Source organism: Hippichthys cyanospilos, chromosome 18 (assembly GCF_059441005.1).
Source record: "Hippichthys cyanospilos isolate Australia breed blue-spotted pipefish chromosome 18, RoL_Hcya_1.0, whole genome shotgun sequence".
Classification (NCBI taxonomy): domain Eukaryota; kingdom Metazoa; phylum Chordata; class Actinopteri; order Syngnathiformes; family Syngnathidae; genus Hippichthys; species Hippichthys cyanospilos.
Genome location: NC_142386.1, coordinates 4,707,209 through 4,723,746, shown reverse-complemented (window position 1 = coordinate 4,723,746; position 16,538 = coordinate 4,707,209). Strand labels below are relative to the sequence as shown.

The 16,538-nt window shown below is 41.2% G+C and overlaps 1 protein-coding gene and 1 long non-coding RNA gene across 2 annotated transcripts in view; one reads left to right on the top strand and one right to left on the bottom strand.

Moving 5' to 3' along the window:
• Positions 1 to 15,846, top strand: part of kctd16b (potassium channel tetramerization domain containing 16b) — a 56,576-nt gene extending 40,730 nt beyond the window's left edge. The window contains exon 2 of the mRNA XM_088441240.1: positions 10,950 to 15,846. Coding sequence (XP_088297366.1) covers positions 10,950 to 11,404 — 455 coding nt within the window. The 3' untranslated portion in view covers positions 11,405 to 15,846. The remainder of the gene's footprint in view (positions 1 to 10,949) is intronic.
• LOC148408598 (uncharacterized) overlaps positions 1 to 16,538 on the bottom strand; it is a 53,834-nt gene that overhangs the window by 12,920 nt on the left and 24,376 nt on the right. The window lies entirely within an intron of this gene.

Genomic DNA, 16,538 nt, shown 5'->3' with positions numbered 1-16,538 from the left:
CCTTTGAACCGCCAGATGTCCGCTCTCCTCGCCGTCCTGTTTGACGTGACGATGACTCCTCGGAGTCGTTCGCCATTCCTGAGACTTTTCCTTGCGCTCTTCTTCGTTTTGGCAAGTTTGCACATTATCACCTTCTGTGATCCTAATGTTCTGTCCTGTCGGCAAATACGGGGGGGCGGAGTCTCCGAAGCAGGTGGACAATTATTATTTTTCTGTCATTCCACGTCCCTCATTACCTTGGCTTCTCCTAATGTCTCCTAGTGTTTTTGGTTCTTTCTCTGTCTACTTTGTGGTTTTTGCCTCGTCCTCCCACTGGCTCTGTTCCCCCGGTGATTGGTACTGATTAAAAACCGTAAAATTGACAATATTGGAGCATCTACTAAAGACGCTAACTTTTTCTCCCGGAAACATCAACAAAAGGCGATAGGGAGAAGGGTGATATGCATTTTGGGAATCATATTAAGCAATGTTCGTTGTATACCGTAAACCACTAGCATGAGCATTGCTCAAACCTCCCAATGAACCCGCTGCCCCCCCCCCACGCTGTAATGAAATAAAAAGTGAGCCACCCACAGAGACTACACAGATATTGACTAAAAAGACAGCAAGATTGAGCGAGTGATAAAGAGGCCACGTCAGGAGTAAATTTAACGGCGATATAAGGCGCCATTGATCAGACGCTTCAACACCGGCATCATCCGATTCCTCCGCTTGTCATGAAATCATTTCATCAGCCCACCCGGCATCCCCGCCCCCGTTCATGTTTGTTTTCCAAAGAGCGTCTGATAGCGTCGAAAATGATTAGACAAGGCAGTCCTTCCACTGGCAGAGCTGCATCCACTTTCTGAGAGGCTGATACCATGAATCAGGTACATCCCACTGGGGAAATCAGGAGCAGTACCCTGAACTGTAATATCCGTTCGTGATTTCTGGGTGCGATGCATCGGCCATCATGATGCGTGACATAATCAACATAAATATCTTTTTTATTTTTAAATCCACTCCCTGTGTGGTTATACCGTATTGATTAGCGAGGGTTCGGCTACCAAAACAAATCGCAAGCATGGGGGTTACTCAGAATAGAATAGAATAGAGTAAAATGTCTTTATTGTCATTTTATACAGGTATACAAAAAAGCGCTGCTCCGAATAGAGCCAATTATATTATGAAGAATAAATAGAATAACATATAAAGAAATAAACTATATCTACGTCAATCCACAACTGGAGGACATTTTTGTTTCAAAATTGTTGAAAAGAGGGTTGCAAACGTGCGCTAATGTTAGCGCTGTTTATCCAGCTATTACTGCTGACCAATGCGACAAATTTACTGATGTAAATAAGAAAAAAAATCCCTCTCATTCTGAGTATTTGCATAACAGGGTTGCGTGACGTAGAGTGAGACATTCAAGTAAGTATTTTATTTTAAAAAATTAGACAGATAGAAGACAAAGCGTTTCTCTAGCTATTCTTTTGGAAAACTGGGTACTTCGGACCTTTTTGGTACATTAACTATTTTATTTCTTAGTTTTTTAGATTTGGTATCAGGACAAGTAAATGTAGTCAGAAACTGAATGTTTTAGAGTTACAGATGTAGATTCATTAAAATTTGATGGTTGGGACGTAAAATGTCCTCGAATTCTGCAATGAGCCAAATAGAATAGAAATCATAATTCCGCAGGAGTGCAATTGTTATTTTCAGTGTGTTCTTGTTCTGTTGTTATTCAGAGCATTAATAGCTGCGGGGGAAAAATCTGTCTCAGTCTGTTTGTCCAGCTTTTTTGAGCCCTGTACTGCCGAGCAGATGGCAACAGTTTGAAATCATTTTTTGAGCTTCGATCAACTGCAAGCGGCCACATCGTTCCTATTCGTCACGGCCGTCAGCTTCGTCAAGAAATGCTCGACGAACACGCTTCTGAGAGACTCATTTAAATGACGCATATTGCCGCAAGATGAGCATCTTAATTAACTGAAGAAGGTACTTCCGCCGCCACTTCAAAACCGCAACGCTTCTTCAAGGTGGCTGATGTAAATCAAGTTGCTTTATTGATTGAGTCATCAATGAAATAGAGAAAAGATGCTTTGTGAGAATCATTGAGCTGAAAAAAAAAAACTCATTACACTTAAATCTTAGGCGAAGCCTTGGAATTTTGATGAGCAATTCAAAGCAAAAGCTAAGAGCTTTTTTTTTTTGCGAGGGGGGGGTACTAAAGAATTGACTCGCTGAAAAAATCCCATCGTCAGCAGACCATTGCAGTCACAGCAGGCATTGGGACAACTTCGCTATCCTTTTAGCTTAATTCCAATCTGGAAGTGATGCTGCGAGCGAGAAGCGAATAACCAGCGGACGAGTGTGACAGAAAGCGGCGAGATAGCGGTTGGCGAGCACTCTGCTGGTGAGTGATAATGGCCATGTGGTTGTTTGCCCATTACTCGGCGTTTATTTGCGCTCACTGCAGATAAGTCATCCGTCGCCGCTGCGCAGCCAATCGCCTTTGTGCTTGTCCGTGAGTATGCAGCGCGTGCTGATGAATCAGCAAGCACAAGGCAGCCGCCATCAGATGGGGATGAATCAGTTTGTACTATAGACTGTAGTAACTTTTTGATCGAATTACTTTCTATTCAAATCGGTAAAGTTGTGACAGTCCGTAGGAATATGGGAAAAAGTGCATTTAAAGGCTGGTACAGATCAAGAAGTGAATTCTTTAAAACTTTTGTTTACGTAGACTTCCATCCATCCATTATGAGGATTACGGGTGCACTGGAGCCTAACCCAGCTGTCTTAGAGCAGTAGGGTGCACCCTCAACTGGTTGCCGGCCAATCACAGGGCCCGCAAAAACGAAGAATCATTCAGACTCAAAAACACACCTATGGACAATTTAGAGTTTCCGCTGTACCTAACATGCCTGTTTTTGTAAACCAGAGGGCCTGTAGAAAACCTACACAGGCACGGGGAGAACATGCAAACCACTCAGTAAGGCCAGAGCCAGAAACAAACCCATGACCTCTGAATGTGCTACTCCAACACTGTGCCGCCCCAAGCAGACTTTATTATTTGTATGATTTCTGTTATTATTTTCTCAATATAATTCCCTTGAATAATTGACTTCACAAAATGTCTCTGCCATTTTCGGTCAAAATAGTTTCGCTCGGTGGAGATTCGGCCTCCGCTGAGTGACATTTTACTAATGATATTGGACTGACTGATGAATGAGATCCAAGTTATTTTTTGTAATAAAAAACAGAATGGAAACAGATGAGCTGTCAGCCACAAAGATGATGAATTAGAACTAGTTAAAGTTCTGATTTTAATTTTCTTTGATTTTCTAGTTAAAGAAAATCAAAGCAAATAAAAAAAAACACTTATACAAAGAAGCTTGATTAACAATCAGCGGAATTTAACATGAAATGCTTTTAAGTGCCTCCGATACCCGCAGAGATTTAAGAGTTTTTTCAATGGGCACGTTGGGTTCACTCCAATCTATTCTCAATTTCTGCATACGTGAGAGACTCTTTCAAATGAGCTTTTTCATAGTTATTTATCCCATCGTCATGCGTCTTAGTTTTACCACTCCCACAAACTCCTCATTGACTGCTCTCTTTTTCTTATACTATCTTACAAACGTGAAAGGGAATAACAGTAGTTCTACATTTGCATTTAGCTTGTACCCCAGTCTCAGCGGATAAGCCCTGGCAGCGTCGTCCTATATATACACTGACAATGGTTAGGTCCCTGCTGCTTCAAACAAAACAAAACTTGCATTGCAAACGTACGCTCGTGAGGAGAAACGAAATCAATCAAATGGGCAGGGAAAATGGAAATGAAAAGTTTGCGCGCTAAATTTACGATTGGTGAGAACAGAGTTGAATTGTGAGAATTGTGACTCAAAGAGTAATATATATATTTATATATATATTAATGCACGCATGTTACAGTGCCAATTAACATGAAGACAGAGAAGGACAACAAGTCACTTTTGGGTTCATCCAATCAATCAGCAAAGGAGAAGACGATCTTGTCCACGTGGAGTCTTTTTTTTTTTTCCTGTAAATTCGGATGTAGCTCACGTTCCTTTTCCTGTTTGGTGCTTTCTGAACTGTGGAATTGACCATGTCGCACTGCAGCAGAGCAGATCTTTTAAGTCCTGCATAAAGCCGGCAGATCGCGGCGCAACGGTGCAGCCACGACGCGGCGCAGCACAGCCAATATGCAGGACGTAGAACCACTCTCATTCATCCGCCGTGCGCAGCGGAAACGCAACGTACTATGTTGAATCCACATGCATAGTTTCCTCCCCGCCGCATGCATGTCCCATGTCTTCTTATTCTGAGGATATCTGTTTACTTATGCGACTCGGAATGGCAGTTGGTATCACTCTCGTGAGGATGCAATTGAGATTGTTTATGTTGTCTTCTTTAAACGGTCGCTAACATTTTTTGTCTCCATAAAGTGGAAGGTCCATCCATGACGCTGGTTGTTCTGATTTAAAAAGAGATCGTAACATTGGGACTAGTCTTAGTGTAAAGGAATGATAGAGTCCTCATCTTAAATGTCACAAAAAACATAACTGTCACAACAATACAGTACACTATATATCTAAAGTTGAATTTACCAAAATGGTACACTGAAGTCAACACAAAACGTTTTTTTATTTTATTTGGCGGTTTCATAAAATGCTTGCCTTTCATTGACAGCGAACCATTGATCAATCTCACCCAATACATCCTGAAGTAGAAGGTTAATTAAAAAGTAGATTTTACTTTACACATGTGCAAAACTAAAAATGTTTGAGGAGGTAGCAGAGCAAATACCGGTACTTATACGGCAAAGGATCCTGCAGTTCTTGGCCGCCGTATTAAACGTGTCAGCTTTTAGTCTCTCAACTGTTAAACACATCATTTCACGCTATCTCGCAACGGTGTAATTATGCGGTCGCTAGAGGAATAAGAGCTGGGAGGGCTGCGCTAAATGCCTCCTTCTTAATATCAATTACGCCACCCTTGCATGATATCTCCAAACCATCAATCACGCGGACCGCATTTGGAATTTTTTATCGGACAGCTGACATCTTTGTCCAGAACTCATTTCCTGGGCCAGGGAGTGCCAAATCGATTTCTGACCATTGACAGCTGGGAGACAAGACAAAGGCGATGATTGTTGCGCTTCGGTGCCCTTGGCCAGCAACTCATATCACTGCCGACTTCCATTTTGGTTCCGTTAACCTCCGATGAACGAGTGGGCTGTGCCCTTGTAAGGATAAACACATTAGCGCTTTGTCAATGCATTGAACCTCTCATGGCATCCGGTTTTTGCTCCTGAACCTTGAACAACAATCAGACTAGCTCCAAAAAGTCCACACAACATGAGGATATTGCCAGGTTTGGTCAACCCAGAGCACTTAATAAACAAAACATAAGGAAGGAAGGCAAGAGAATTGGACTCTTTTGACACGTGAGGAGAATAGACAGAAATGTGCACAGATCTCCTAGAAGTCTGCTACACATCCTGTTCAAGCCCCTTTTTATTCCTTAGGATCGGTCCTAGTTCCAAAGCCATTTGCTGCTCTGAAGAGTTAGAGGAGACATAAGGCAGCAATGTAACAATCAACTTGAGGTAGTAGGGGATTCAAGTGCGAGTCCTTACATTGTCGATGCAATCTCCGCATCCTTCTTTTCCAGGACCTTGACGACCGACCCCATACCGTCTCGCTATGTGGTTAGGTCGCGGCGCGTGCTTTCTTCTTACAGCTGCAGGAGAGGTGTCATCGCCTCACATTTTTCTTCACAAACAACTCCAACAGAAAATATTCATGTCTAATAATCTATCAATATATGTATTTTGAAAAAAATATGGGATAACCTACGCACAATTATTCCAACAGATATATGTATTAAAAATCCGCAATGGGAAGCCTTGCCATCCAAAGTCACACCAACACTTCGGCCATCATGAGACTCAATTTTCACCTTTTCTAGGCTCCCCAGTGAAAATTTTCCACTCGTCTGATTGCAACACACAGTTGACATAGTGTGAATGATCCCGGGCTTATGCGGTGTTGACAATGAGGCTTATGCAGACAGCTTGGGGCTTACATTTTTTATCCATTGAGGGCTTAAGTTTGTAAGTTACAGCCCCTGATTGGAGAGGCGTCGACAAAACCAGGCTGTCCCATCACCTGCGTAAAGACACGCGGATTGAAAATGAGACTTTATAGATGATTAAAAATAGAGAGGGTTAACTAAAACACGTTGAAGATAAATAGTTTGGAAAGGACAAACAAATCATCTCAAAATGTACTTTGAGAAATAAAATACAATTCTGAAAAGGCCTCAATATGACATATTTCATCACTCAAACTCCTAAATTATGATACGGTTGACAACATGGATGTTTTAAAATAAACTGAAAACATAAACAAGCCAACACCAACTTTGCTGCGCTTCACTTCTGTGCATCCATCTCAAAACGAGGCAAACGAGCTAACTCGATCCGAAAGGGGCCGCCGACAAAAGATGCGGGAAGATGATGCGAAGAGTGACGAGGAGAGCGATGAGGGGCGAGGAAGACGCTGAAGAAAATGGATGCTCAAAGCGCTGATGGATGGGCTGAGGATTTATTTGCTTTCGCTGTTGCGGCGTCATTTATCTCCGCTGAACAGAGCCAGACTGCATGACAGAAATCAATCAGGAAGCCAATCGGCCATATGCTTCTACCGATGCACCCGAGCGATCGATACTAGCCCGAGAGAAGAAAGCTAGAACAGGGAAACGTGCGCGCTGGTGTATTTGCATGACTCTCATATACGAACAACATTAACGTCACGGGAGACGTTTTACTTCTTATTTGAGCCCGTTTACAAGCTCTTGACTTGTGTGAATAAAACTGATAAATGGATGAGTGATTTCTTCACCCATAAAAAAACAAAAATGCTTGATGATGCACAGATTGCTTTTCAGCGCGGAAAAGATGGAGTGCACATAGCAGATTTTACAGCTGGGATCAATACATCACAGAATCTGTCAGGAAGCCTCAGTGGTGGTGTTTTTTTTTTTTTTTTTTTTTTTCCAAAGTGTGTGTATGGGTGTGGGTGTGAGATAACATTTGACAGTCATTAGGCTTCAATCGGGCCCCTTGCCCAACACACTGTGTGGATCACCAATCACTGCCGCACATACGGTGACGTGCCCGCACACGCACGTGCTAAGAAAGATGGCGGCATCGGGCAGGCCCGCACCTGCGCCCGTAGGTGGGACGCATAATGTCACATGCACACGGAGGGGCGGCCGTGGGCACGTGCGCACACAAACACAAACACACACTGAGGAAACTCCCACTCTCAGGCCTGAAACGATTTTGAAACTTAATCTAGTTGTTTTTGTATTTTTTTCCCCCAGTTCATCAAAAATCACATTACAAAAATGGTATTTTGTACAAATGTTTTTTAGGACTAATTTCCTTTGTATCCCATTTAACTAGTAATACCAAATGTATAATAATTTTGAAGTAACATAAGAATATAAAACATGTCTTTGGTTTTTTTTTTTTGCATTTCGGCAGACGATCAAGGAAGCTTTTCATTGGCTGTAACCATCAATCACTTTGTAAATGTTACGGACCTCTTTATTTGATTTCTTGTAAATAAGCTTGCAACTTTCTCAACCCGTAAACCTCTTTTTCTACAAGACTTCATTTCCCCCGGGGGCTGAACAAATGGAGCGAAAGCCGAGCAAATACGTAGACGGACGCAAAATTGGCCAAAGTCATTTCACAAGGTATCAAGTGCGGCTGATAGGTTGAGAGCAAAGGAAAAGTACGAAAGCAAACGTTCAATAATGAAAGCGAACGCTGTAACCTAATTTGCACTTCAATTAGCTCGGCATTATGAATGTACAGTGTAAATAGCAATGAGAAGCCTGCACACATTCACTTCAATTAGTAGTGTAAATTGTTTTTCCCGCTGACGTGATGTGCTATGATGATGCATCAACGCTGCATACTGATCATGCGTCCTTTTCCACAGCCTAATTACACCCCAGCAGCAAGTGCACCCTTTTTTTTTTTTTTTAATCCTATCCAAGTTAGTACTGATTGGATTTAATACAGCCGCAAATGTCTTTGATTGAATTTATTTCCAGTCAATTTGTCAGGACTCCGCTACAGCTTTGATGGAAAATCCAGAAGGTAAATGAGCGGATCCCCACAAGCCGTACGTCCCTTTTCGATCCAAACGGCGTCGCGCGTTCTTGACTCGCGATGCGAAACGTTAAAGCCAGCGTGATCAGGTGACGCTAAGGATTAATCGGACCCGCGTTCGTCAAGTTTGTTAGCCGACTTTGGCAGATCTCGTCCTATTAATTTGGTCCGGACGAGCAAATTGGCCGCCGGCGGTTTTAACAATTCACAGGAGGCGGCGGCCATTTTTCAAAAGCCCAATTACGAGGCTGCGGCACAGGGAGCAGAGGGCCTCTTTTTCAACCGACGCTGACATAATGAACTCATGTTAGCTTCGGCTAACTAATGATACTTTGCCTTGCAATATGTATGATGAATGCGATGTTTACCTAGGAACTGATGTGTTTTTAATTGTGTGGGTTCCAACAGCAGAATATACACAGACGTGCTTCCCGGTGGTTTGTACGTGTCGGCGGTAATTAAAGCGAGTCTGTCAGTGGCGTTGGTTTAACTCGCGCTGATTGGTGTTGCTTCATTAACATGGAAAGTGATGTTTGTACACAAGGATGGCAAACTATCTCATCAATAGGGAAAAAAAAGACGCAGCTTTGAGACTTCTGGGGAGATTTTCCAAAAGAATTTGGATTGCGCAGGGGAAATTGTGTCCATCCATTCAGAAGAAGGCCCTTCCAAACCATTCAGGCATGCCTTTCATGGACCATGCGCATCGGGGCAGTCATGCCGGAACACAAAAGGGCCTCCCCTAAACTGTGCCCGCAGAGTTGGAAGTGCACAATTGTCCAAATGGATCCACTTGACTTGGTTCAAGTGACAATTCATAGATGGCTCAAGGCAGGGGAAAAGCGGAAAAATGGAAATGGATACCCTCGGATCTGAAGTTTCCGATATGAATCCGATGTCTTACGCTCGGACGGTTCTGATATTATAGGCAATTTGAGCCTGATGTCAATCGAAAAGATTTGATTGGTAACATATAAATATGGTAGATATACCGGAATTTCGGCACTATAAGGAGCACCGTTTTCAATTTGTTATCAAACTGGTAGCATATATAGAGCACACCGCATTAGAAGGCGCATAGAATAGAAGCTACAGTAGTGGTTGGGGTTGCGTTACGCATCTACTTGATGGAGCTGTGCTAAAGTGAACGTCTGTTAGGTCTGTCAGGTTTTTTAATCAGAAATTATGAATAAAAATAACTTGTGTATAGTACAAGACAAAGAATGGGGAAAAAATACCTCCTGATTACATTAAAAGTGTTGAAATCAATGCCAAGACCAATCAAGATTTTAAAAATATAATTACAGTTCGGTTAAATATTTAGTTTCATTTTTTACTTTATCACATTGCAAAATAAACAGTACAGATTTATGTAAGACTGTCGCCCCGTAGCAACAGAAGTCGGCCATAAATCGAACTCGATTATGATCTCATCCCTTTTCTCCATTTAATGCCTCTACTCCGTATTGTCTTGGCTATGACATATCTCCAGCGCTACAAACAGGGTGCTGGTGGTCAGGTGTGTGTGATGTGTTTATTTTAGGCAGTTTTATTTATAACGTCACTCTGACTGAAGTAAATGCTTGTCAGTACATGAAAAAAAAGCATTGAACATTTATGAATTGCGGGATGCTTTAAAAGCTTGTACAGATGGTATTGTAGTGTGTGTGTGGGGTGGGGTTGGGCTCTTGAGTTTAATCCGCTTCCTCGCTAAACGCAGAAGTCCATCGGCAACAGATACCCCTTTAATTATGCAGGAGGTCGGTATGAAAAATAAATGGCTGTTTCCGGGAGTTCGGTGTGCTTTATTTCTTGTTTGACACACAAAGAGATTGCGCTGAGCTCTTCAACTGGTTTTATCTCACAAAGCGCGGATTTGTGTGACATTTCACACAACCAAGCATCTTATATACTTTTAACAACTCCGGGGCTTCCAAATTCAATCAGTGTAACGAACCGTGTTTTCTCAAACAGTCACCATCGGAGGTGCAACGATCAATCGGCAAAACTGTTTCCGCACTGAAGGTTCCAAGCTAATGAATAAACATGAAAAACACTAACAAATCCTTGTGTTGCATTGTGTTGAATTGAAGACAGATTCATTTGGATGGGGCAAAGTTTGCAAAAGTACCGCATTGACAAAACGCCCTGGCTGGCTCGCCGATATGTTAAAGTCGGCAATCTGGTGCTCTAATAGCCGTGACACAAGCCGTGATGTCAAAGCTGGTATTTTAAGGTGAATAATGACAGACCGGAGCGTTAAAATTGCTGCCACTTGTACTATACAAACACTGGTGCACAATAGCCTCTGGTGTCTTCTAATACATTTACAGCCCGTCCATTCTGTGTTTGACGTCCATTCCCATCGACGGCGTGGATGCATGATTGCAATTTTCTCCACAATGCAAGCTAGTCAGCCAGCTCCGCTCTATGATTAAACTGGAAGAAAGCCAGTTGTCTTCAGCGTTGGCTCGCTTTGTTAGAGAGCATTCGCAGACTGACTTTTCATTGTGAGGGTTTTTAGGACCGACTTTGGTTTTCTCCTGCTGACTGCTGTCGTTTCCTTACTTCATAACCGCACACAACGGGAGCTAATAGATGCTGTGTTAGTTATGCTTGAAACACATTGCCCAACCTTATTTCTAATTCGGGTTTGACATTGTTTTTTGGTAACTACGACAACCTTGGCGAACGCGTAACTAAAACGGACTTGTCGGGAAGGTATTTTAAGGTCTCCTTTTGTTGTCTTTGGCAGGCGGCGCGTCCCGTTGGTCGTCAGCCCCTTGCGACTGCTGCTGCAAGAACCACAAGGGCGACGGCGAGGGCGAGAGCGGCACCTCCTTCAACGAGCTCTCCACCTCCAGCTCGGAGAGCCAGTCCGAGGCCGGCTCCCCGCAGGGGACGGTCATCTGCGGCCCGGTCAGCCGCCAGCCGCACGTGAACGTCCAAACTTTGGACAGGCCTCTGAAAAAGGGCCCGGTCGCCAGGCTCCAGCAGTCGGAACAACGACGGAAAAGCGACCTTCTGCGTACGCTCACCTCGGGCTCCCGTGACAACGCGTGCAAAAAGAGGCCGCCCAAAGAGAAGCTAACGGTAGAGGAAGAGTTGGATAGGTGCATTCAGGACTTTCGCAAGATCAAGATCCCCGAGAGGTTTCCTGAGCGGAAGTACATGTGGCAGGCGGACTTGTTGAGAAAATACCGCCTCTGAGCACGCGGCGAACACACTTCTGAGGCCAAGGATCTGTTTACACGTTTTGTCCAGTGAAACTTTTGCGACAAAGATAATGAAACTCAATCATTCACCGTTATGCCAGTTGGTTTGAACGGCCAAACGCCGAAGCTCAAAAGGAGCTTACAAAACCAGACTGTTCTCTTCTTGACGTAACGTATGTAGTATGTATGTGTGTGTGTGTGTGTGTGTGTGTGTGTGTTTAGTTCCCTGCCCACTCCAAGTATGTGCTGTTATCTTGCTCAATCATTCACAACTTTGAATAATTTAAGAGAGGACCAAAGCGAGCTGGAAGACAGACAAACCAAGAGGTGACAAACGGGGGATGGTGGGTACTGGGAGGTGTAAACTAAACATCACATAAACTCTGTTTTACCATGAAACTGAAAATGTCCACAAGTGGGGTAAAAAAAAAAAAAAAAAATTCGGAGGAAGGGAGCCCTTTTAACATAACTGGCTGTAAATTTTGTAACGCAACAAACCTGAAAAGGAGAAAAATTTAAACAAAATTGTTGGCCATATATACAAGATACGATTAATTATGGTAAACAGATTTTTAAGATACCACAATGAAACTCAAACATGCAAAAAAAAAAACAAAAAATTCTCAACAGAAGCAATTCTATAACAGATTTAAATCGCTAGTCAATCTGGCAACCAGGGATTGTGATATTACTTTTGCTAATGCTAAATGCCTAACCCACACAACTATTGATCAACTTGCAAAACCTTGCTTATAAACCTGAAAATTAATTGACGCAACATTCCTTGCAGTCCCACACCGGAAACCCCGAGATTGCATCGTTTGACTACATTACACATAAAATGAAAGCATGAAGCTTGCTCCAGTCTGCCGCGAATGTGAAATTGACAACAACAAAAGGACTTTGCCTCCGACCAACGCAAAAGCGGCGCTGGCCTAAAATCGGGAATGTGCGATTAAACCAGGGTATCCGGTCATCCTATATTTAATGGAACATCAATACGATTTTTTCAATGAATCAAAAAAGGGCAATGGCACAGAACCAACAATGGCAAATGCGTTCTTGTGCCCCTTTTCTGGAAAAAGGTGAGGTGGGATGAGACCCTGCCCCAAGTGGAGTTGAAGTATCTTGGGTTCTTGTTCAAAAGTCAGGGCGGAGTGAAACGGGAAATCGACAGACGCTGGAGTGAAGAGAGAGCTTTTTAACAGTCAAGCTAGGTCTCACCTATCACCTGTGACCAAAACAACGAGATCCCTGGTACAAGCTGACGAAATGAGTTTCCTCCACGGGGTGTCCAGATTCTCCCTTAGAGACAGGGTGAGAAGTGAGGTCATCCGGGAGGAGCTCAGAGTTTAGCCGCCGCTCCTCCGAGTCGAGGAGCCAGTGGAGGTGGTTGGGGCATCTGGTTAGGATGCAACGCAATCACCCCCCCCCCCACGGGAGAAGAAGGTCTGGGCATCCCTGCCCCCACGACCCGATCACAGAAAAAGCGGAGGTCTATGGCACAAGAAGCCTTCCATCCATTTAGTTATGCTGACAAGTTCAGCGGATGATGTTCTTACCTTTGAATCTTTGTTCCGTTATAAACCGAGGAACCCGCGTGTGATCACATTTAGCGAGACCCCGAGGCCACTGCTATCTACATCAGTGACTGATAAACTCTCCAGATAGTCCTTTCGGTCTAGTAGCGGCGCTCTGTTGAACACAAACTCCATTTTTTTTTTATATTATTATTATTTTTGGTGCACTTCAGAGGCGGGAAACGTTACGATTTCATCAGCGGCCCAAATTAATTTTCCTGTTCTAATATGAGTTGTATTGCAAAGGCGCACCCCCGAGTGAATCGCAGCCGCGTGAATTGCTTTGGCTCCTGCAGAGCAATTTCCGAGATGGGCAATAAAGCGAAGCTTTTGATGGTCAAATCATAGAGAAATACACGGGCGCGATAAAAGTCCTGATGGAGCGCGCATCCGCCCGCACAAATGTTTCCTTCTGTTTATCACAAGTTACATTCTATTCAAAAAAAAAAATGTCAAAATGAATATTTATGGAATTCTCAAAGCACATGCAGGAGAAATCATTCAACAAGCACATAGCAAGAATAGGACATTTGCTAATTTCCCCTGATGGTTTTTTCGCGTCTTTCCCGACTGTTGACAAGCTAGTCAATAGTTATTGATGAAGGGCTCTGGTGACAGCGCTGATTTGTGGTTCTTGTTTACAGTTATGAATGAAGCCTGACGAAAACACTATTGACAGAACAAGTATTCCACGTGTTTTCCAATAAGTTGGCCAAATAAAATATTTTATTTCCTTGATGCCCCCAGCAGACGAAGTTGAAAGAAATTTAAAGAAAATGAAGGCTTTAGTTTGATCTTGGAGCTGAGAGGCCAAATGTTTCCGAGCACCGTCGTTAAGAACCCACATAAAGATTATTATCATTTATTTGCTAGGATGGTAATCTAAACATTTAGCTGAAGTAATTTATCCAACAAAGCCCGAGATAAGCACTTTTGAGAATTTATTCGTAGCAGACGATATTTTTGGAGTTCCATACAAACAATAAAAAAGAAATCTGTACAATCAAATCTTGTTGTAAATTGTTTATATATAAAACAGAATGCGTTTTAAACCACATAAATAGGGCGAGAGTGGTCCCTTGTTTATCGCAGGGGTTACGCCCTAAAAATAAGCAGCCATCTTTATTTTTTTACAATTATTATACATGTTTTAAGGCTATAAAAACCCTCACAATACACTTTACTTTTGTCAGGCAACAATGAACATTTTTCCTATGTTTGTCTCATTTAAACACTCCCGAAGTTAAAACCGTCATAAATTGGACACATCAAAAATTAATAACAGTAATAGTTAATAAATTGTAGTAACTTACATGTACTTCACAGATCATCAACCTTAACCAAATATCAACCGTTTTGACCATAATTCAACATTGAATTCACAAATTTTGCTATCTGGGAATACACATACGGAATAAAAAAAAAAAAAAAAAAAACACGAAACAGCGAGGCAGCGAAAAGTGAACCGTGTTATAGTGGGGGACCACAGTAAATAGCTAAATAGTAAATTTTAAAATGTTCTGAATATTTTTAAAGACCTATCACATTGTTTTTTTGTTTGTTTTGTGATTTGATGTGTCATATCAAACACAAATTCAGGCATATATTTTTTTTTTAATATATCTTCATTTGAAAAAGGAATGTATCATATGTAAATAAATACCATAAATCTACACACTAAGTATTATGCTCCTTGTACTGTACATCCAAATCTATTAGATTTCTGTGTAGCCATCAAGTGATGCTGGAAAACACCGAATCCTATAACCCAACGCATAAATACTTTATTTCCATCCAAATTGACGTGAATGCTGAATTGATAAAATTAGCGTTCTTGTCATGGGATTCATTAAAAAGCATTTGACCGGATTGCCGTGCATACTGTCTAGTGAGAGGGAAGTATCACATCCTTTTTTTCCTGCCATTTATGGGAATCCTGCAACAAAAACTGATCAATTATTCATAAAAGTGTCCCCAAATGACATATTCCCATGCCCAGAGGCCTTCAAGTCCCAAAAGGATATCAAACGGCGTCAAAAGAGGAAGAAAAAGTGAGAGAAAAATGCTGCACCTAATCTTTAAGAAAACATGCCTAGAGTAGTAACAAGAAAGCCTCAAATTCCACTCCTGAATTATATTTGCGCCGTAAATGTTAAAACTACATATTCAAGTGTTTGTTTGGCCAAGGCCAATGCTTTACTTGCATATGTTGTTTGCAGTGCAGTACGTTAAACAAATTCAGCCCTCATTTCATTCAGATTTTATGTAATTTGTAGCATATATTCGTGAATAATGATATACAGACTTATTCTATGGAAGTAAGCACAAATAGTCGTTTTACAGGTATTAGCCGGTGTAGTGATAGAGGTTAAAGAAAGGCCATTTGTGGCTCCGGGGGGAAGCTGCACAATCTATGACGAATGGCTTCCAATAACACTAAGGAACCATCCAGTGTGGGCGTAAACAACAAATCGCTGGGTGCGACTCATCTTATTGACTGCGGGCCTTTTAGTGCAATTTAATTGAGTTTAAAGCTGACTGAAGAATCCCAATTCCACACCTTGAAACTGTGAGTCAGTAAGAAATTTAGGAAAGCGTAATAGATCCCACCTGCCAACTTTAATGTTATTTTATATTATATATTACACATATGCACATCTATATGTGTGTATACCTAAGTATAAATTGTGTATGTGCATTATATATATATATATATATATATATATATATATATATATATATAATATATTATACACACACATTTGTTTCTTTATATCTATATACATAGCTAAATAACATAACTACATAAATATAAAATATATACATATACACACATACATTTATATATACAAAGTAAATACAGTACATAATTATACATATATATATATATACATAATTATATATATACATAATTATACATATATATATATATATATATATATATATATATATATATATATATATATATATATATATATATATATACACATACATAATTATATATATATATATATATATATACACACACACATACATATACATATATATTTGACACACATACATACAGAAATATACATAACATATGCATATGAAAGATTAACAATAGACCTCCCCTTTCAGGTTTGTAATGTATACATCAGAAAGTTGAGTCAACAGACTTTAAATTAAGATGTGAATCATTAGTTTAAATGACTGTTTAAAATGAGTTCGCAAATAGATATTATGTCTCAGGTGGTATCTGAGTATCAACATTTCTGTATCAATCAATCTGGCATTATTAGCAATTCGATACAGTGTATTGATAGAAACACCTCCCATCGGGTTTTGAAGCCATAGACTATTTTAAATAGAGAGAAAGCACAATTATATTTTTCTTTCTTCAGAATTTGTACCACAAATTAGCTAAGAAAGACACCAATTTGTCATGAATATCATCATTACATTCCAAATCGTATGTTCTGTAGTTATAGTCCAGTTCAAAGATGGTCGGGTAGCTTTTCTGACATTTGTTTTTTTTGAGCTGCTTTGGGTTCAAATGTTCCTTGGACT